The 21,632-nt window shown below is 42.1% G+C and overlaps 1 protein-coding gene across 1 annotated transcript in view; it reads left to right on the top strand.

The window, feature by feature from the left end:
* SYT16 (synaptotagmin 16) overlaps positions 1-21,632 on the top strand; it is a gene marked incomplete at both ends in the record, with an annotated part of 42,969 nt that overhangs the window by 8,471 nt on the left and 12,866 nt on the right. Inside the window, 3 exons of the mRNA XM_080618445.1 lie at positions 15,048-15,295; positions 19,183-19,626; positions 20,721-20,910. Of these exons, the coding sequence (XP_080474571.1) occupies positions 15,048-15,295; positions 19,183-19,626; positions 20,721-20,910 (882 nt within the window). The remainder of the gene's footprint in view (positions 1-15,047; positions 15,296-19,182; positions 19,627-20,720; positions 20,911-21,632) is intronic.

Raw genomic sequence — 21,632 nt, 5'->3', positions numbered from 1 at the left:
CAATGCAGTTGTTATCCGTAGCGACCCCAGGCAAATATCCTTGCAAGGGAGTTGGTTTTCACCTTGTTAATCAGCAGAGACTTATGGTTACAATGTTGGGCTCATGAATGGTGTGTAATCAGCATGCATATGCTGGGTCTGGCAGGTTGTGAGTGCGGGGTAGTGAAACTGCTTTGAAGAGAAGCAAGAGTCAGTGTCCCTGATTTCCTGACCATTTCCTTGGCCAGTTTGATTTCTGGTAGGTGGAAGGCCATTTTCTGGAAGAATCAAAGAATGGTTTAGGTTTGAAAGGACTTTAAAATCATCTAGTTCCAACCTCCCTGCCATGGGCAGGGATACCTCACACTAGACCATGTCAACCAAGGCTCTGTCCAACCTGGCCTTGGACACTGCCAGGGATGGAGCATTTACCACTTCTCTGGGCAACCCATTCCGTTGCCTCACCACCCTCACAGTAAAGAACTTCTTCATTATATCCAACCTGAACTTTGCCTGTCTAAGAAGCTAGTGCCAATTCAGAGAAACTTCCTTAAATGTAGTGGAGAGGGCTTCGAAGTAGCTCCTTTTCATTAGAAGAAGTTTGTATCCAAGCCAAGCAAAGAAGTAGAAGAGGCGATTGATTGGGACCCTATTGTAGTACAAAAGCTACCAGGAAAACTGTCATAAATATAATGCTTAAAAAGTGAGAGTTATTTTTTGTTGAAAGAAAAGTACAGTGTTTTCTAACTCATCAGCCATTGGGATCCAGCAGTTTGTTCGTTTTCCAAAGCCATGAGCATTTTGCTGATGACACCAAGCTGTGTGGTTCAGCTGATACTCTGGAGGAAAGGAATGCCATCCAGAGGGACCTCGACACGCTTGTGAGGTGAGCTGATGCCAACCTGATGAAGTTTAACCATGCCAAGTGCAAGGTCCTACACCTGGGTCGAAGCAATCCAAGACATGGCTACAGATTGGGCAGTGAAGAGATTCAGAGCAGCCCTGCAGAGAAGGACTTGGGGGTGTTGGTCGATGAGAAAATTAACATGAGCCGGCTTCAGTGTGCGCTCGCAGCCCAGAAAGCCAACCGTATCCTGGGCTGCATCAAAAGGAGTGTGACCAGCAGGTCGAAGGAGGTGCTCCTGCCCCTCTGCTCTCGTGACCTCACTTGGAGTATTGTGTGCAGTTCTGGTGTCCTCAACATAAAAAGGACATGGAACTGTTGGAACAAGTCCAGAGGAGGGCCACGAGGATGATCAGGGGACTGGAGCACCTCCCGTATGAAGACAGGCTGAGAAAGTTGGGGCTGTTCAGCCTGGAGAAGAGAAGGCTCTGGGGAGACCTCATAGCAGCCTTCCAGTATCTGAAAGGGGGCTGTAGGGATGCTGGGGAGGGACTCTTCATCAGGGACTGTAGTGATAGGACAAGGGCTAACGGGTTCAAACTTAAACAGGGGAAGTTTAGATTGGATATAAGGAAGAAATTCTTTACTGAGAGGGTGGTGAGGCGCTGGAATGGGTTGCCCAGGGAAGCTGTGACTGCTCCATCCCTGGTGGTGTTCAAGGCCAGGTTGGATGAGGCCTTGGGTGGCATGGTTTAGTGTGAGGTGTCCCTGCCCATGGCAGGGGGGTTGGAACTAGATGATCTTAAGGTCGTCTCCAACTGTAACTAGTCTATGATTCTATGATTTTACAGTCCCACACCCCAGAGCATACACTGCATCCTGCAGTGTCTCCAGCTTAGACACAGCATCTGCTGACAGGAAGTGCTTTTCTGTTTCTGCAGCTGCATGTTTTCTTCAAGCAACCTAACCTGTGCTGGCAAAGGTATGTAACTGCATCCACACCAGGGGATTTCCTGGCTTACCAGTGTCTCCTACAGTGTGTAATTTCTTTTTTCTTCCACTTTTCCACATATTTTGTACCTATGCTGATAAATCCCAGTAGCATAAATGAAGCCTGACTCAATCTTACTCCACACGTAAAATGCAAAGTAGGTGACTGGTAAAATCAGGGATGATTGTGCTTCTGCTTCTTGGCTGCCATTTCCTTTAGCTAAGGAAGAACCTTAGGTGGCAAAGTGAGAGTCAGTTTGAAGCTGAATCCCATGTTCCTGTTTTTGAAATCCAAATCTGGGAGTAGGAAAAAAGCAACAGGAAAATATGTTGATTTTCATGCTGTTTTCTGTGGGCAGTTCTCTATTTCTTTGCACAGCAGTGTGCAGAATTGGAGTTTATTACTCTGAGTGCTGTATTGTTTGGCTATAGAGATGCTTGATGGCCAGAGGCAAATAATGTCTTGCTTCCAAATACTCTTTGACTTTTTAAATTTTGTTGGAAAACTCCCCTGGTATGAAAGGTGCCAAGTTGTGATTCTCTCTGCCTGCACCTAGACACCCAAATGTGTTCGCCTCTGAGAGCTTCCCAGTTGGTTTGGTTATGGGGTGAGAACAGATTAACAGGTAGGGATTGGCATGTTGCGTAAGGAGGACGTTGTCAGTTGACACTCATCAGATGGACCTTACCTTTAAGACTGGGTACCAAATGGTTCCCCGGTTGGTTTATCTACCAGAAACTGAAAAAACCACATAGGGTTTTGCACCACACAGGGTGCAAGGAGAAAGCCCAGCTGAAGATAGCCTTTTCTTTGTTAGGAGATGACCAGTCCATGTTAGTCAATGATGCACGGTCACTGTGCACAGTCTCTTTGTCCATAATGGCATGTGTAGAAGTATGGATTTACTGTATCACATCGCTTTCTTCATCAATTTTAAATACATTTGTGGTATAGATGGATGTTTTGGATTTTGTGTGAAGCTACAGGGTGTTTTCCTTAGTCAAGACTGTAAATTGGGTAGTTATGTTACTTGGAACTTCAGCCTGAACTTCAGTTCAGATGGTTGACAGCAAAAGCAAGAATATTCCAGATTGAAGACAGTGCAAATCAGAGCTGTAGTTGCATAGGAATTGGTAGTAGCAACTCCACATGTGTTGCTGCATGTTTCCTTTACAAAATGTTTCTTCTTTTTTTCTGAGAAGCTTTAACAAATCCCTTGTTTGCAGCCGACCTTTCCAGTTTGTCCTGGGTTCACCAGTAGCAGTCAGTTTTTCTCCTTCTTAGTAGCTGTTGCAGCACTGTGTTTTTGACTTTCAGCCTCGGAACAGAGCTGATAACACAGATGTTTAGACTGACCAAGGACTTTGTGAGTCTCATGCTCTTCCAGGGAGGAGGAGGGGCCGGGAGGAAGCAGGGACAGGACGCCTGGCCCAAACTAGCCAAAGAGGTATTCCATACCACAGCACGTCATGCCCGGGGATGTAACTGGGAGCTACCCGGAAGGGCACGTCCTCTTTTCGGTCGGGCTCTTTTCCGGCGAGCGGTATCATATTTTCTTCCCTTGTTATTTCGCTTATCATTATTATTATTGGTGGTAGCAGTAGTGGTTTGTGTTATACCTGAGTTACTGGACTGTTCTTATCTCAACCCGTGGGAGTTACATTCTTTCGATTCTCCTCCCCATCCCTCTGGGGAGTGGGGGGGGGAAGTAGACTGCGTGGTTCTGATTTACGGCCTGGGCTTAAACCACGACACAGTTGTTCAGAAGGAAAGCCCTTTTCTTTCTATGTGCATTGGGTATTCTGGGTATTGCTGATTTGGGAGCTGTTGCAGATCACTGTTTCTCTCTGTCATCCTGATCATGAAAATTTTAAGGCCAGGCCTATGTGACTGCTTCTATAATAGCAAAGAACACACCACAGAGTGCTCCTGGGATGCTCCAAGTATATGCATTATGCATAGAGGTACTGATACTGTCTTTGGTTACATGGTCAAATAGATTTTTTTTGTTTAGTACTTCTGCTTCCTTCAGGGCTTGGAGATGTTGTCACTGACTTCTGTGAAACAGAATCAAAATCTTTAAGAAGAAAGTGGGCACACAAGGGCAGCATTAAATGTGTAGGAAAAGCAGAGACTTGGCATTTGCAAACTTTTCATTGTTCAGCCAAAATGACTGTTGTTTGTTATTGCTGGGTTTTTGACATGCAGGCAGACAGGACACATGCAGTACATCTATATTTTACACCTATGCTATGTATTTTTTTCTTTATTTTTTTCTTTTTTTTCTTGGATAAGCTTTGAACAAATGATAAGTTATTCTTTATACTTGGTAACACTGTGGAGAATTATTTATTTTATGCATTTTAGCCTCGTGTGTTTGGATGCCTGTGAGCTTACTTTGTGACTGATTGAGTGTTTGAGATTTCTGAATAAATAGTGGTAGTTTGAAATATCTTTCAAGAAAAAGAGGTCACCCTCCTTCCTCCCCCACTATCTCCTCTACAGATAAAAAAAATCCCACATGCCTCCTTATGAGTGGTGGGAAGTTGATTTGTAAACCAGATGCTGCATAGGGGTAATTGAGTTGAAGTTGCTAGAAATATGTATATGCTATGCAACATCTGCAGATCTCAAGATGTATTCATTATCTTTCCAGAATTTAGATTGTAATTATGGGTCCTTTATTTCAGTTTCCATGGTGATACAGAAAATGTTTTCCCCTTGTCCTTTCCTAATCAGGACACTTGTATATTTGAATGGTGAACATTTTTCTCTCCCCTGGGTAAAGTTAGTTTTATTAATACAGAGGTATTAAGTTGACATGGAGCTGTCTGCTGCTCAGGCAGAGATTCAACAGCAGACATATCAAGCATTTGATACAGATTGTCCAGTGTCGCCATTTAATTTGCCTGGATGCCAGTAAGAAATAGCATCCAGTGTTATAGCAAGTGATGGAGTCATGCTTTGGGTGTTGGTAAAGTTAAAATCAAAGTCAAGTGTCCAACAATATATCAAACCAGGCCAAACTCTTCCCCTCCATCCCTTCACCTTTCCTATTCTGTCTTAGAAAATGGGCTCTGCTCTCTTTTGCAGGGAGTTGCATGCAGGTCATCCGGGGGTTGTCCTCACAGGAGCAGTCCAGGAGTGCTCATCCACATGGCCTTTGCGAAATTTCTTGTAATAACCAGAACTGCACACTACGTTAAAGCACATCAGGTATACAGCCTCATGTCCACATACCCAGGTTTATAGTGTTATGGTTGTTTTATAAGATGGTGGAAGATGTGGCTTAATTACTAAGGATGGTATTTTACTCAGGATTTTTTGGTAAGCTGTTTGAGTGAAAAGTGGACTTCATTTTAAGTAGAATAATTTTTATTTATCCTAAATAGCCAAAAGTTCTACACATATAAATAGAACTTAACAGCATTTGCTGAGCATTTAGAATGATTCTGTAGAGGTTGCATGAGCTTTAGGTAGATGCTCATGTTGAACTGACAACACGGTTGAAGAGTTTTGTGTCTATTGGTTTATTTGAGTAGTTCATAGCACATTTAGGCTATAGGGTTGATACAGATTGAAATAATTCTTACTTAAAAAAATTTCAAAGAAACTTTTTTTAACAGCTTATATAAAAATATTTTTTTTTAACAGCTTATATAAAAATAATAGATTTTTATGATAGCTGGTCACTAATCGTTTACAAACTAATGTCTAAAAGTTAGGAACTGTTAGCTTTTTCCTCCAGTTGAGAACAATTTTCTAGAAGGAACAGCAAACTTATTGTCTAACTGTGGCAAATCTACCAGGGTCAAGTCTACCAGCGTGGCAGCGTGGAAGAAGCCAGCTCCTGCTGGGCTGGTTGTGGGAGCAGTTTGCTCTGGTGCTGCCAGCTTCCTTGCTTTGTCCTCTCTGCCTGCAGAGCTGAGTGCTGTCTTCTGTGCAGCAGCAGATAAATTTATGGAGCAGTGACAGCAGTTGTCATTAAGTTTATACTACAGATTTTTAATAGACCTAACACAGCGTGTAAAATCAAGATCCAGTTTCCCCACCTCTAGCTGTATGGCTGGTGTGAGATTTGAGGTGAAAAAGCATGCTTTCCCTCACAAATCAGGCAGTGTCACTGAGAAAGCTGCCCTCCACCCATTTGTCTGCAATGTCCCTTATTTCAGCTGCTTGGGTTTACCATAGTGATTATCGAAGTGAGTCTTGGCAACCATATCGTACACTCCATGCTCAAGAGCAGGCAGTGCACCAACCACACTCGACAGATGGCTTGTTCACACACAAACATGCATGTACACACCAACTGCCCTTTGTCCCCACTGCTCCTTCCTCTGTGTTGTCAGTGGATCAAAATGTCCTGCTGTTGTGCTTCCTTGATGCTGATGGCAGGGAGAACAGCAAAATGCCTCTGCGTTTTCATCCTGATAAAGCAAAGCCAAGTATATATAGTATGTATTGAACCCTCCTTCACCCATCTGGCGGATATTCACGCACTAATGAGGGTGCAGTCATCTCATATTCAAAGCACGTGTTGGTAGCAGGAGGGGAAGGGCACTCACAGGGACATGCTCAAATGCGTATCTTCACTTTTAAAGGTTATAATTTACATTGGTCTCCTGAGTTCCTCTGCTGCTGGCAGATGGAGTCAGCAATGCCTGTTAGCCAAGTACTGTAATTATGTGTTCCTGGTATTAACCCAGAGCAGGTTATGTCTGAGTTACTTTTTCTGCACAAAAGAAGTTCCCTCTCCACCTTAGCAGGAACTGCAGAGGCCTGGAAACATGAAAAAGCTTTCAAGTACTTTGCTTACTACTTAGTCTTTGCACATGCTAATGATTTTACAAGTGGTTCTCTGTGTTGTGTCTTAGTGTTCTACTCTGTCAAACACCTTAATAAAAACCCAATAGTCACATGCAGAGTTGGGCGAGGTCTAATAATACATGTGTTGCTGATACAATATGAAATTCACAGTCTTTGCAGAGGTTTGAAGAAGCAGGTGATTCTCAAGTTCGTTCCCAAATCCTGCCTGAACCCTTGATCCCCTTTTCCTTCCTGGAAGGTCCTTCTGAGAGCTAGGAATGTCCTGTGTCTTCTGGCTTCTTGGCTAAGGGCAGCAGACAGTCTAAAGCCCAAGTTGTGATTTTTTTGCCAGTAAACAATTACAGGGAGGATGAAGAACAGACAGAATCTCCAGGCAGTGATGATGAGGTGGTTAAGCAGTTTGATATCTCTGTGTCATGCTAACAAAGTTTTTGATCAGAAGTATCTGGAAAAGCAACACCAGCAGGGGTGGACCATAGACCCAAATTCAGCCATTTGCTCTCCAGACATGAGGAGTATGGTACATAGGTATCCGAATGCAAAGGTATTGTTTGCATGCAATAAGGTTTAAGAAGTTGGAGTCTAAGACTCCAAAGCCTCAACATGGAGAGGTTCTTTTGTTGTGGAGAGCAGGTCCTGAATCTTGCTTTCTGTCTTACTTGGTTTCCTTATTGGTTACCTGCAGCTCGTTTCTAAAATGCTTAGAGGGAAAAGTCTGGATCCATGTCCTGCTGAAGTCTATAAAGATCTTTCCATTAACTGTATATGGCTTTTGAATTCTGTCTCCTAATCAACTGGGATTTTCATGGATTTTATCACAAATTTTGCCAGAGTAAAGACTGCAGGACTTTGTTCTAATTATTTTTGATCTGTGCCACCTAAGTAATTTCTTTAGCAAGCCTTTTAGCAGAAGTCGAATGTCTCCTTTTGTAACAGCTTTTCAAACACAAGGTGAACTGTATCATTTGTCAGCACATACGCCAAATGTCAGGCAATGGCAGAAACTAAAATTTATGGCACAGAAGGGAAGACTTTTATGATCTTATATGGACTAATGTAATGACTCTTTTATACAAACAGAGATGAAATGCATTTAAAAACATAGCTACTTAGAAAATTGGCCTGAACACATTCTAAAATCTGGAGAAGTTATTAGAGGGAAGAGTCATGAAAGTGCCCTTTGTTTCTAATTCTGTAGGATGTTTTAATTTTGAAATGTAATTGCTTGATTTTATTGCACCATCTGATTAGAGCGATCTTTTTAAAAGATGGCTCTCCATTGAACTCTTCTGACATAATATGGTGCAGAGTTCCTCTTAATTTTCTTTTCAGAGGTAATATTGATATTGTGAAATAGGTGTTCAGAAACTAGATGAAACCAGATGTTGACACTTACTTCTACTAAGACGTTCGATTCTCTGCCTCGTTCTTAAATAAGGTCAAGATTAGATCCTTCGTTATGAACAAGTGCCTATGAACTAACTAATCCTTGTGTATGTTGGGTCTCCTTCAAACCCAGAGAGACTTGAGGCATGTAGAGCTGCTGTTACTGGGTGTACAGCAATAGTTGCACACACCCACGGCTGCCGATAAGATATGTTTGGGAGAAAAGCTGAATGGTTGGGGTAAATCCTAGATAACCCCACAGCCTGCTGCTCCAGTTGCTGGTCTAAGAACTCCATTTGTGTGAGAGTCCATTTTGGCCCCTAGCGTGATCACAAAACACAGACAGGTATGTGGGTATAAAGCCATCATTGTGCCCTTAGGGTTTATCAAACACTGTTTCAGTTGAGCATGCCCTCTGGTCCTTTCTGGGTGGGAGGGATGAAGGATCTTTCAAAAATGCCAAGGCTCCTGGCACTTTCAGACCTTCTTTGGGCTCTGCCCAAGACTTCTCCTTGTGTTCTCTTACCAGGCCTTTTTCTCATGTAGCTGGTAGTTTTCTCACAGAATCAGAACTTTGTAACAAATTTAGGCATGCAGTGAAGTTGAGCATCTCGGAGAGCCCTGAATAGCTTCTCTCCCACTCAGCCTTGGCATACGGCAAAGTTTTCTCACATCATGAGATTTTCTTACATGAGATTTTCCTTGACCCTCTGTTCCTGTTATCAGTGTCATGGCAGTCTGCTCTTCGGACTCATTTAGCTTTAACTTTCGCCTCTTAACAACCTCTGTAGTAAGCTGAATAGAGCTTGGAAAGAGGAGTGCTCACTGCAGGAAGGAAGTGTTTGGAGGATGCTCTTGGGGAGCTGAATGGTTTGAATGCCAGCTCTGCCCACAGCCTCTCTGCAAATCACCCTGTTAATAAAGAGCCTATTTTAGTTCTGGAAACATAGAGTCTTCTCAGGCATTACCCAGCATGTGGTAAATTAAACAATCTTGGCCTGATTGCAAAATGTCACTTGAAATTTAAGATCCTTTTTCTCTTTAACCCCTAAAATTTACAAGGCATTTTTGTTTAGATTTATTGTAATTAGATAATAATTCTGCTCCTTTGAGGCTCTTCAAGGAAGTTTTTTATCACTTTTTGATGGCTAATCTCAAAAATATCCAGGGGCAGGAGCACTATTCTGTCTCCCTGCATCTGATTTGGTTCAGTATAAGGGAGCATATAGTGATGGCATAACATACAGTGATTTGGAGCTGGGACTGTACCAAAAACCAGGCCAGAGGATTAGTGCTGCATGAGGACAAATATGCCTCAGTCCCACAGACTCATCTCTCTGCTGCTGTTACTGTCTTTCAGGAAAAGAGATTTGAAAATCACTGTTAGTAGGTAGGAGGATTTCAACTCCAGAAGTACCTAGATCCATACTGAAATCCTTCCCTCCTCTGATACATATTTAAACAGGCTTTTAACTTTCAGCATGTGTTTATGTACAGTTTCCATACAGTCTAGAAGAAAGGATCAAATTTCTTTCATTTTGGAAAATCATAAACGAAAGACTTACTTTTTCTTGTAAAAGCACAGTGATTCACTGCAATCCACGAAGCAAACATCACCTTGGTCAGCACAGGTAATAGGCATACATGGAACTGTTCATCTCAGTGTCTCTTGCTGGTCAATGAACTGTGTGGTGTTTATTTAACAAGATCTATTGCACTCCATCTTTTAACTCTGTCAGTGTGTTTTAGGAAGTGATGAGGCCTCTCAGGACTTTTCTTTGGCCCATTGTAACTCTTCATAGAACTAAGAGATCGTGTATCACTGAAAAAGAAGAAAGATACTGTAGGTTAACCAGGCCACTTACCTGCACATGTGAGGGGACATTTTTCAGCCTGATTTTCAGTGTTTGATGTGCTGAGCTTTCTTGTGTCTTTGGAGAGATGCTTCCATGTGCCAGTGCCTTTGTGTTCTGTTTGGAGGTGATGTTCATCGTTTTCTTCAGTTTCTTCATAGCCAGTTCTCCAACCCTGAATGCAGACTTTTCTGATTTATTGGTGATTTCTGTTCCTCAGTATTCCCCTTGCCTCCTTCCTGGCCTGTGGACACGTGTGACAGGGAAAGGTTGGGAGGCAGGACTGAAAAAAAAAAAATCAAATCACAGTCTTTTAGTATAAAGTACTATCTACCCTTAATTTTAGAGTTGACTGCTATTGGTCTGTGGGGACTTTTGGCTAATTAAATTTGAAATAGTTAGATAATGCTGTCTCAATGTATATTCCTGACACTGTACTGTTTATTCATGTCAGGTATTCATAAGACATTTGACATTTTATTCCTTAAAGATCTCTCAGGTAAATTACAGGCATTTTACTGCTCTGACCTTTTCCTTTACATGAAGAACTTTTGTTTTCACCATTTTTTTGGTGAATATAATGTTAGAATGGATGTAATTGGAGAGGTGTAGTTGTTCTAGTCTGTATAGTTGGGTTATTACCTGTAATGATCCTATAATACTGATATTTGTAAGTGATCATGTCTTACCAAATTACTTTAAATTTAAAGAAAAAGACTGTTTCACTGAATGGTTTTGTTGAATCACCTTTTCTGTTCCTTTCCCTGAATACTACATTTGCTTTCCTAATGCATTTTGTGCCCAAGTCTTAGGGAGATGGCTTGCTCTATTAATATATTTCTGGAGTTCTCCTGTTATGAATAGCCTTTTATGGCTTTAATGTATTTTTTGTAAATTCCTCTATTATTGATCTAGATATTATCCCAGCAGGAGTCAAAACCACAAGACAATTGTGTGAGGATAATTTCTTACTACAGTAGCATTTTATTCTGAAAGCCTGCTGTGTGGTGTGTGCTTTGATGGATGACCTGCTGTTTAAAATGTGTATTAGACATTGGCTTGCTAATTAAATGCCTTAAGGAGTGCCTGTACCCATTCAGTCTCAGTAAATTTGTGACATTTCTGTTATTTTATTTCTTGCTTACATTCTTGTGTTTACTTCTTTCTATTTTCTGATTTTGTAGAGAAGAATGGGAGTAATACAAAAAAAATCAAATTGCTTTCAGCCCTTACTCAAGAGTTTCAGCTCACGGCAGTGTTGAGACAATGAGGGCTCTTGGTTTCAGTACTAGGTCTGCCAGGGGAGCATGAGGAGGAGAAGAGGTGGGCTTTGCATTTCAGAAGGAAGTGAGAAGAGCACAGGGAGATCTGAATTTGGATTCCTTTTTCCTCCTGAAGGATCATCTCCCATGTCTCAGAAGAGGACCATAATTACATATGTGATATGTACACATAATTACAAAGCTGTGAGGTGCTCTCAGACTTCTCTGTTGAAGTGCCCATGCTTGATGCATTTTACTGGGAGGGAGGATGTGAGAATATTCGTAGTTGAAAAAAGGGAATAAAGTTATTCTCCTAATCTCTGAGCTGTTAAATTGAAAGAGCAGTCAAGGGGGGCAGGGATTCCTGCACACTTCCAGGAAACGTTTCCTGTGTATAATCCCCATTCCCTTTGTTGTTGTTTTGGGTTGGGGGCATTGGGGTTTTTGTTTGTTTGTTTGGGTTTTTTGTTTTGTTTTGGTTTGGTTTTTTTCCCCTTCTTTTTTTGTGGAGCAGGTATGAATCAGAAGCATTATATTTACTGCTGAGGTTTCTGCAGGGCTGTTCTTAATCCCTTCATCCTCCAGTCTGTACTGTACTGATACTGACCCATATGTGGGATTTTGTACTTGGCCTTGTTGAACTTCATGAGGTTGATATTGGCCCACTTCTAATGCCTGTCAAAGTACCTCTGGATGGCATTCCTTCCCTCAGGTGTATCAAGTGTGCCACTCAGCTTAATGTTATCTGCAAACTTGTTGAAGGTGCACTCAGTCCCTCTATGTCATTAGTAAAGATACTGATCAGTACCAGTCTCAGTATAGACCCCTGAGGTACACCACTTTCACTGATCTCTGATTGGATATTGAGGATATTGTGTGGGGCCATGTCAAAGCATTACAGAAGTTAAGTTGGATGACACCTTTTGGTCTTCTCTTATCCACCAATGCAGTCAGTCCAGCACAGGTGGCCACCAGATTATTCAGGTAGGGTTTGCCCTCTGTGATGCCATATTGGCTGTGTCTAGTCACCTTTCTGTCATCCGTATTCCTGGACATCTTCCAGGAAAGACCTGTTCCATGACCCTACTGGGCACAAAGATGAGGCTGACTGGTAGTTCCCAGGGTCCTCCTTTTTACCCTTTTAAAGAATGAGTGTGAAGTTTCCCTTTTTTTGGTCGCTGGGTGTCTTCACCTCACTCGCATGACTTTTCAAGTATAATGGAGAGCAGCTTAGCAACTACATCAACCAGTTCCCTCAGAACCCTGGGATGAATCTCACCAGGTCCCATGGACTTTGCCGCATGCAAAGAGTTGTGGTCAATGGCTCAATGTCCAGCTGGAGACCAGTAATGAGCGGTGTCCTTCAGGGATCGGTGTTGGAACCGGTCTTGTTCAACATCTTTGTCGGTGACATGGACAGTGGGATTGAGCGCGCCCTCAGCAAGTTTGCCGATGACACCAAGCTGTGTGGTTCGGTTGATACGCCGGAGGGAAGGGATGCCATCCAGAGGGACCTCGACACGCTTGTGAGATGGGCTGATGCCAACCTTATGATGTTTAACCATGGTCCTACACCTGGGTCGGAGCAATCCCAGGCACAGCTACAGGTTGGGCAGTGAAGAGATTCAGAGCAGCCCTGCAGAGAAGGACTTGGGGGTGTTGGTCGATGAGAAAATGAACATGAGCCGGCTTCAGTGTGCGCTCGCAGCCCAGAAAGCCAACCATATCCTGGGCTGCATCAAGAGGAGCGTGATCAGCAGGTCAAAGGAGGTGATCCTGCCCCTCTACTCTGCTCTCGTGAGACCTCACTTGGAGTATTGTGTGCAGTTCTGGTGTCCTCAACATAAAAAGGACATGGAACTGTTGGAACAAGTCCAGAGGAGGGCCACGAGGATGATCAGGGGACTGGAGCACCTCCTGTATGAAGACAGGCTGAGAAAGTTGGAGCTTTCTCAGCAGTTGTTCAGCCTGGAGAAGAGAAGGCTGCGTGGAGACCTCATAGCAGCCTTCCGGTATCTGAAGCAGGGCTATAGGGATGCTGGGGAGGGACTCTTTATTAGCGACTGTAGTGATAGGACAAGGGGTAACGGGTTCAAACTTAAACAGGGGAAGTTTAGATTGGATATAAGGAGGAAGTTCTTTACTGTTATGGTGGTGAGGCACTGGAATGGGTTGCCCAGGGAAGTTGTGAATGCTCCATCCTTGGCGGTGTTCAAGGCCAGGTTGGACAGAGCCTTGAGTAACATGGTTTAGTGTGGGGTGTCCCTGCCCGAGCCGGGGGGGTTGGAACTGGATGATCTTGAGGTACTTTCCAACCCTAACTGTTCTATGATTCTATTCTATGACTTGCATATGTTCAGGTCCCTCAGAGGATCTCAAACCTGATCATCTTCTGTGATGGGTAGGACTTCATTCCTCCAGTCCCTGCCTTGAGATTCAGGGACTCGATAGATATGGAACAAGCAATTACCAGTGAAAATTGAGGCAAAAAAGTTGTTGAGTACCTCAGCTTTCTCTGTGACAGTTGTCACCAGGTTTCCTGTATCATTTATCAGGCTGGGAATGAAAACATGGATTCATCTTAACCAAAGCAAATGACTAATTTTCTGTTAAACACAGTAATTAATATTATTTTTAAAGATTAGAGTTGGAGACCAAATTTGAAAAATATGATTGTTCTGTAGTGATGACCTTCTTGAGAACAAACCTGCAGGTTTGAGGACAAGCAAGCAGGTGGCCCTGCTTGGGTTGGGGTGGACAAGATGACCTCCAGAGTTTCCTTCCAATCTCAACCACTCTGTGAAATCTTTAAACCCCAAATAGCTGTGTTTGCAAAGGAAGGCATTCTGTTTTCATTACTATCGTCAGCAGTCTGGGAGCACAACTTATTTGCTTTCACTGTAACTGCTCCTTGCTTATTTGAAAGAAGGGGAGACAAAGCAAAAGCAAGGCCTGGCATCAGATGCATAAGGAGAAGGAATGTCCCTGTTTTTCTTCTGAAAGTTCTTGCAGAACACGTTCAAGGTCAAATCATGATTTTTTTTTCCATCTATGTCCCTGCACATGTGTCACTCTGTAATTATCTGTCACAGAGAGCTCTCGCTGATACCTTCAAGTAAATGCTCTGTGTTCACAATAGGGATTTCTATGGGAAAGATGATACTGTACTCTAACCAGAGAAAACTATTTTGTTCTCATTGATAAACCTTACTTTAGCCCATGGAGGAAGTGTCTAGGATCAGATGACTTTTAACTAATGAAAGCAGGCAGGAAATGAGGGAATACATCTCCCCTCAGTCTCTCTTTAGACAATTTAGCCCCAGTATGGGATTTGGAGATTCCTAGTTGGCTTGTGGACTGCTCATGTGCTCCCAAGTTCCTGGGAATGGGTTGTGGTGGCACCCTGTTAAGAAACTCCTTTCTTCACCAGCACCACCCACTTGGGGCAATGCTAACTCCTACGTTTCCTCCTACTTATCCTCCTGCATGGAAGCAAATTGCTGATACCTGTTCATCAGGCCTGTGCTGTGCTTTTCTGGTTTTTGTCTGACCTGTGTTTTTATGGAAACAGTTGCTTTGGGGCTGCAAGGCAGCCCCAAGGCACTTCAATATCCCAAAAACTCAATTGATAATTACATTTGTTGGTTAACTTCTTCAAGTAAAGGCAGATGGTTTCTCAGTTCAGGATGGGGTGAGAAGCAGCCATGTCCACTCCATTGGGTGATTTATACAGGCTATGGTGTTTTATAAGTTCAGTGCTGCAGTACGCAGAGGTAGAAACTGTCTTGCATACACTGGAGGTAAGTGCAAAAGAAAGGAAAAGAGAGAGAAGCACTTTTTGGGATGTGGAGAGAGAAGAATTTCTTCTAATCCCTCTGAAATTATTTTCTTTTGAAAATTATTAGGTCTGGATGGACTAAGCCAACTGAGTTACCAAGACAACCTATCCTATGGTGAAGATGACCATTTATCTGTTGATTCAAGAGCAACAACCGAGAGTAGGGGCACAGGGCAGAGTAAAGAGCCTAGGATGGAGTCCAGTATTGCTGATGGCATTAGGCGGCAAGCCACAGAAGGACGTTTGGAAGTGGATACCAACCAGGGATTTGAAGTAAATGATGCTACTGACAGCTCATCGCCTTGGAGCCCCAAGGTATGATGAATTGTCATGTATTACACACAGTGTAAGCTTTCAAAGAGTATTGGGGTCCAAAAAATATTAGAGAAGAAATGAAGTGAAAAATTGGTCAGCGCAGAATAAGATAATGGTACTTCCCTGTGCATGTGTGCATGAACATATGCTTCTCTCTACATGTTTTCCCTTTTTCTGGTATTTTACCTCTTGCTGCTCATTCAGAGAAGCTGTTTTATTGCTTGATTTATGACTGCAATCTCTGAATTGAAATCGGAGCCATTAGATACCTGACAGCATTTACTATCGTTTAGCAAGGAGCACTCTGTAGTGGCCCAGGGTTTTCTTACTGGCTGTATATGCAGGGTGCGTGTCTAGGGACCTGGTGTGTGGTCACTGGGTCAGATCTGTGTCTCTTTTTCCAGGTAGTTTCTATGGCTTAGGCAGTGGAAGCATCTGGAAAGCTGAAGGCAGCTGGTGAGGGTGGCCCATGACTTAGCCGAGTGATCAAAACTCTGGTCCCCATTGATACTAGGCATCCTTCCTAGGAATCTTCTTCCAGGGAAGAAGAGAGCCTGAGGTTGGAGCTCCTCTGCTTTTCCTTAGCTCTGCACCTTTAATTTGAAGACTTAAGAAAACATTACAGATTTTAAGGCATTGTAAACACCTGATGATTTAGCATCTCCCTTTTCTCTCATATTTTTTTCAGTGTCATGTGTGGGTTTTCATTATTACTTTACCACAGGATTAAATTTCTTAAAAAAAAAATAAAAAAAAATCAGCCTGCATCAGATATATTAAAAGAACAGCAAAAAGGTCGCATCTTCAGCCTGAGTTATATGGGACTGTTCTTCAGCTGTGGAATGAATACTGCCATCAAACTCTGAGCAACAAGGCTTTGAGGGAAAGGTTCTTTTCCTCGGAGCATGCTGCCTGCAGCAAGTTAAAGAGATGGAAAGCAGTTCCTGATGCATATGCTGCAGCCCTAAGAGGAGTTTTGAACAGATTTTGGTTTGCTTTACAATCCAGTTCCCCAAAATACTACGCTATGCATGGGAACTCCGTGCATTGGCAGCCCTGCCCTCTCTTTGCTGTATGCCTCTGACACGCACTGTTTGTCTGCCCTTCTGAGGCTCATTTGTCCTTTTCCACATTTGATGTACATTGCCATGGTTTACATGTGCTGAAATGTCTCCAGTGTCCTCTTGCATTTCTTTGGAATACATTTCTTGTTTTGCTCCTGGTATCTACATTTTAGAAATGCAAAGAATGATTATAGCATCAAGGGGCAGGTATGACTAAGTCCCAGTTTATGTACTACAAGCAGCTTCTCATCCAAAGGTATTGTGTGGATTAATGAAGGACTTTAATGCAGGAACTAAATGTTCTGACATGCCAGAAATGTCCAAGCACTGTTATGCTCCACTCAAAGGATCTCTCTTTAGAAAAAAAAAATGGTAATTTTATGCCCCTGCAGTGCAACCACAAGTACTATTTTAAGCTTTGTCCATGAAACTCTCTCAGTTTCCTCTGGTAGGTATTTACTTATTTTACCTAGTGAAGTGGATATTGGCTGTACTGGACAACTGGGTTAGACATACAGTATCCATCTGTATACTTGGCTTGACCTCTCAACAGCTGTGCTGAGAAAAGCGGAAGAAAGAAAATTGGATGACATACCTAAAACCCATACTTTCCTTGTATTCCAGTTTAAGTGTCTGTATAACTGATACGTTCATGAAAGGACAGCCCCAGCCCAGCTCTGAAAACTGAGGGGAATTCTGTTAATGACTTCCACAGAAAGATGATAGAGCATCTGTAAGCTTCATGTGATGAAAACCTGTCATTTCTCTTTCCGTCTCTGCCTCCAGTTCGTGCAGTTTTCTCTGCAGTGGATGTGGCCAGAACTATAGTAGCACATACCGAAATTTCCTGAAATCCAGATTCTTTCTAGTTGTCCTGTCAAAAAACAGATGATAGCTCATCTTCAGTCTACTCTACATGCTGCCAGGAGATGAGATACTCAGCCCTGTTGGGGCAGGAAAGTGCTCTTCAATCTTTGTACCTGTGGGTTTATGATGAATTTGCATTCTCCAGCTCAGGCATGTTGATGAAAGCAAAGTTATACTGCAGGCAGAGTTATCTCCTCACTTTAGCAGCAGTTCTTACATGTGCTTTGATTCCATCTCCTCAATAGCAAATGCACAGATGAAAGTGGGGAGGGATGAACATGTGGAACATGAGTCAAGTGCAATCCCATTACGTTTCCTTCTTAGATATTATTTCATCAGCCAGACAGAAATAACTTGACAGCTACACAGCAGCACTTAGCATTTACATAACATCACATTCTCTCCAGGCAAGCTGGCCTGCCTTGCATTTTTGTCTTTGCAGCTTGCTGTTCATGCAGAAAGGCATTTTTATGGGCAACCAAGTAATTTTGTGTGCTATCAAAGCAGTGATTTTTCTTCACTGGATATCGCTTCCTCAAGTCATATGGCAGCAGGTCTCCATCACTAATATGCATGCATGGACTTTTGCATTCATATGTATGAATCTTAAGCATATATGAAAAGCTGGAGCATTGCACATCATGGCAGATGAATCTGAGCTCTCAAAAAGTAGATTGACAGCAAGTAGATAAAATTTTTGAGGTTTGTCCAAGGTCTTGTTTGAAAGACATGCCACCCTAGACACTTTTGAAGGGAATTATGTCAGAAGTCCTGCTGCCCATCGTCTGTACTCTTTAACAATAAGATTCCTGATCTGTACTCTAAACAATAAGATGTTAAAAAGAAGTGTTACTTGAAATGTGAAAGAAGATAAATGTTTGAGGAGGAGGGTGACTCAGACTGCTAGTGACAGGCCTTAATTCACCTTCTGGCTATTAACTGAAAATCTTTCCCTAGTACAGTGTATACTCATGTTTAAATACAAGTCATTGATCACTATAGCAACCACTTTATCACATGAAGCACATTCTAGCTCTAAAATAAAAAAGTACTTTTGAACAGAAATGCACACGCCTACTCATCAAAAGGTAAGGTGAGCACCCGTGTTTTTTATCTTGTTTTATCAAGATGGTTTTTGTTTTAAAAGTAGATAAAAGATTGTGTGTGAATTGGTTTCAGCATGTTTTGATTGTTTATTTTGAATTTTTATTCCAAATGTATTAGTATTCAAACTGAAGGAACAGATGCTTTTTTTTGGGGAGATTCAAAAAGAGAATAAAGAGTAAATATGTATTTAATCAGACTGTTTTTCTTGGTTATCATTGCTTTAGCTATAGAAAAACTATTGAATTATAAGGCAGCATCTAGAAATGGAATTTCTATTCTGCAAGAAATTCTGGCATCTTGATTTCCCCTCCCTTCAACTCAAATGCAGTGCTTAATTTTTGTTTTAATTTCCAGCAGAACAAAATATCCAAAAAGTTAGCAGATTTGACTGAATTGTTTGATTTTGGTAATGGAAAAAAGTTCAGTTTTGAAAGAATTCCAGTGTATATTCGAAGTAATAGTTGGGGGGGTTTTAATCAAACTAAACCTAAATGTCTCAGGATTAATTATTAATATCTCAAAACTGAGGGGTGTTTTGTTTTGTTTTTTAGTTTTTTCTAGAATTTTTGCTGAATTAAGTCTCCTGCAAAACGTTTAAATATTGATGAAACTTTTCTTTGGAAATGCTTCAACAAGTGCTATTGCTTACTAGATTGTATGAGGAATAGTACACAAAATCAGGCAATTAACTATCCCTGGTTTTTCTAGAAACAGTGGGATCCTTATTTTGCAGAGCAACTGCCTACACTTGCAAGCGCAAGTGAGGAGAACAATTTCTTTTAAATAGAATTGGGATCACAGAAGCAGTTGAACTTCAGTGGGGCTTTTACTTCTTCCTTCTCTTTGCAGGAACATACTGAAGTGCACAGCGTACCAGCTCATCATAGTGCTCATGAGCCCATCTGTAAATGTGGTGATCTAGACATCCTCTTCAACTATAAAGCCTCAAGTCAAAAGTTAGTAGTTACTGTCTTAGAAGCAAGGGATATCCCAGACAAAGACCGCAGTGGAGTGAACACCTGGCAAGTGCACACAGTGCTGATGCCTAGCAAGAAACAGAGGGGTAAGACAAGTGTTCAGAGGGGACCGATCCCCGTGTTCAAGGATAAAATTACCTTCAGTAAGCTGGAGCCAGAGGAGTTAAGCAGCCATGGCATTCGTTTCCGGCTCTATGCGGTGCACAAGATGATTAGAGAGAAGATGATGGGAGAGCAGTTGTTCTACCTGAGCAACATCAGCCAGGAAGGGGAAGCAAAAGTGACATTGGTCTTGGAGCCAAGGAGTAACTTGAGTGTAAGTTTGATGGAAGAAACATGGACTCTGTAAAATTGTTCACCTGGTGAATGGGGACCAGCTGTGCCTGACACCTTTCCTTCAGAGCTGTTAGGGTGCAGCTGGTGGATCTGTCCTACTGTCACTTGAAAATTTATCAGTAAGGACCTATCTTCCCCACACAAAGCTGTGTGCTATTAACAATGGCTCAGCTAGCAAGCTTAAACAAAATCATGTAGAGGTACTACATATAAACACATCATCAAATGCTGTGTCATTCAGAAATAATAGGTTGGTCCTGTAACCACCAAGGCTAATTACGTCTTAATTTCAACAAGGACAGTAGTTTTTTGTGCACTGTTATGTTGGTGGATCTGTACTACTACCACTGCAAGAAATACCTTATTTGGCACTAACAACTAGCTTGTGGGTTTCTGTGTTGTGCAGTTTCCATGTTATCAGAAATGCCTAGTAATGTTCCTTTTCGTGAGAGATGGAAGTGAAAAGGTGGGTCATGTGAGGAAGAACTGGTTGTGCTGCTTTATAGTCTTGCATGCACATCACAGTTGTATCTTGCTCTGGCTCTGCCAATCAGTTTGTATAGGTGAGATCTGTCATGATTCATTGTCTAAAAAAAGCTCAGTGGGAGGTGGTGCACATGAAATCAATAAACTGTGCATTTTCCAGCTGAAGGTGGCGGGGGAGTGGGGGGGAATAGGGTGGGATAGAGAGAGCATCATAGTAGCAAAGAAAGAAAGTAAGAAAATACACTGTACATGACCAGAAAACCTCAAACTGCAAAATGCATTCCATCCAAAAGACATTGTCAAGGAGATTTACTGTGCATTTGATGTAGTAGGATGTATTCTTATCTCAGAGGCTTTGATTTACACTAGTGATAACATTTTACTCAGAGTTCCTCATCTTTAAAGCACAAGTTCAGAGGTGTGTTTTTTGTAAAAGTGATGCTCTGATTCTGCTGGAGCCTCATCGTAATTCATTCTTAGTCATTGTTATTTCTTAAGAAAGATCTCACTAAACAAGGTAAAAGATATAAATTAAGGGAGGGTGGTGGTGAATGTCCTGATGAGTCTTTCAGTGCTCTTTCCCTGCAGAGTGCAGACTCTCAGCTTAGTCTGTCAGCAATCTCTCACAGCGATAGCGCTTCTTCAACACAGTCCCTGTCACATGGAGGGGTGCCAGAGCTGCTCGTGGGATTATCATACAATGCCACTACAGGGCGGCTGTCAGTGGAGGTGATCAAGGGCAGTCACTTCCGAAACCTCGCCATTAATAGGCCACCTGGTAAGTACTTTCACTGCTATTAAATAACACCATTGAGTCAAAATTTGCTTTTTATTTTCTTCCTCAAGATACTCAATTATGTCGTTGCTGAGGTAGGTTTCCTTGCAGAACATCTGATTGAAAATTAAAAGCATTATTTCAAATACATGTGCTGGTAAATTTTACCATGTAATTGGAGGCAATCATGAAGACACAGCTGATGGGACAGTAATACTTGAATGTCTCTTTTATTTCATATACCTTGACAAGATCTGATTGTGACAGAAGTGCTATTATACCCAAAGAACAAAGCAATTCTCAGAAGATCCATAAAAAGAAAGAAGCACTTTTCAAGTGATTATATGTTACCATGTGACCTACAGAGGCCCTGCCTAGTGCCATTAAGTGTTTCCCAGGGCTATACTTTGTTTAGTCCCCTTGCTGTGCTGCTGAGGGCTAGGTGGTCTGACGCTTGGGGACCTTTGGGATCCTGCTGCTGGGAATTCTCTGCTGCCACAAAAGGAAATTTTCTGCAGAAAGATGTTTTGAAAGTTGTTCTTCTGGGTTGCAGCAGTTGAGTTCTCTTCCTGCAATACCTAAAGGAAAAAATGGAAACTGCATTACAGGAGGTTTAGTTAGTGCCTGAGCTGTAGTTACTCCGTGAGAAAGATAGTGGTCCATGATATAGATGAAGTTGTGCAGCTATAGTGCATGGTGTTATCTGCTTTGTTGCTGAGGTCTGT

Source organism: Psittacula echo (assembly GCF_963264785.1).
Source record: "Psittacula echo genome assembly, chromosome: 5".
Taxonomy (NCBI): Eukaryota; Metazoa; Chordata; class Aves; order Psittaciformes; family Psittacidae; genus Psittacula; species Psittacula echo.
Note: the sequence above shows the minus strand (reverse complement) of the source record. Positions and strands in the feature narration are given on the sequence as shown.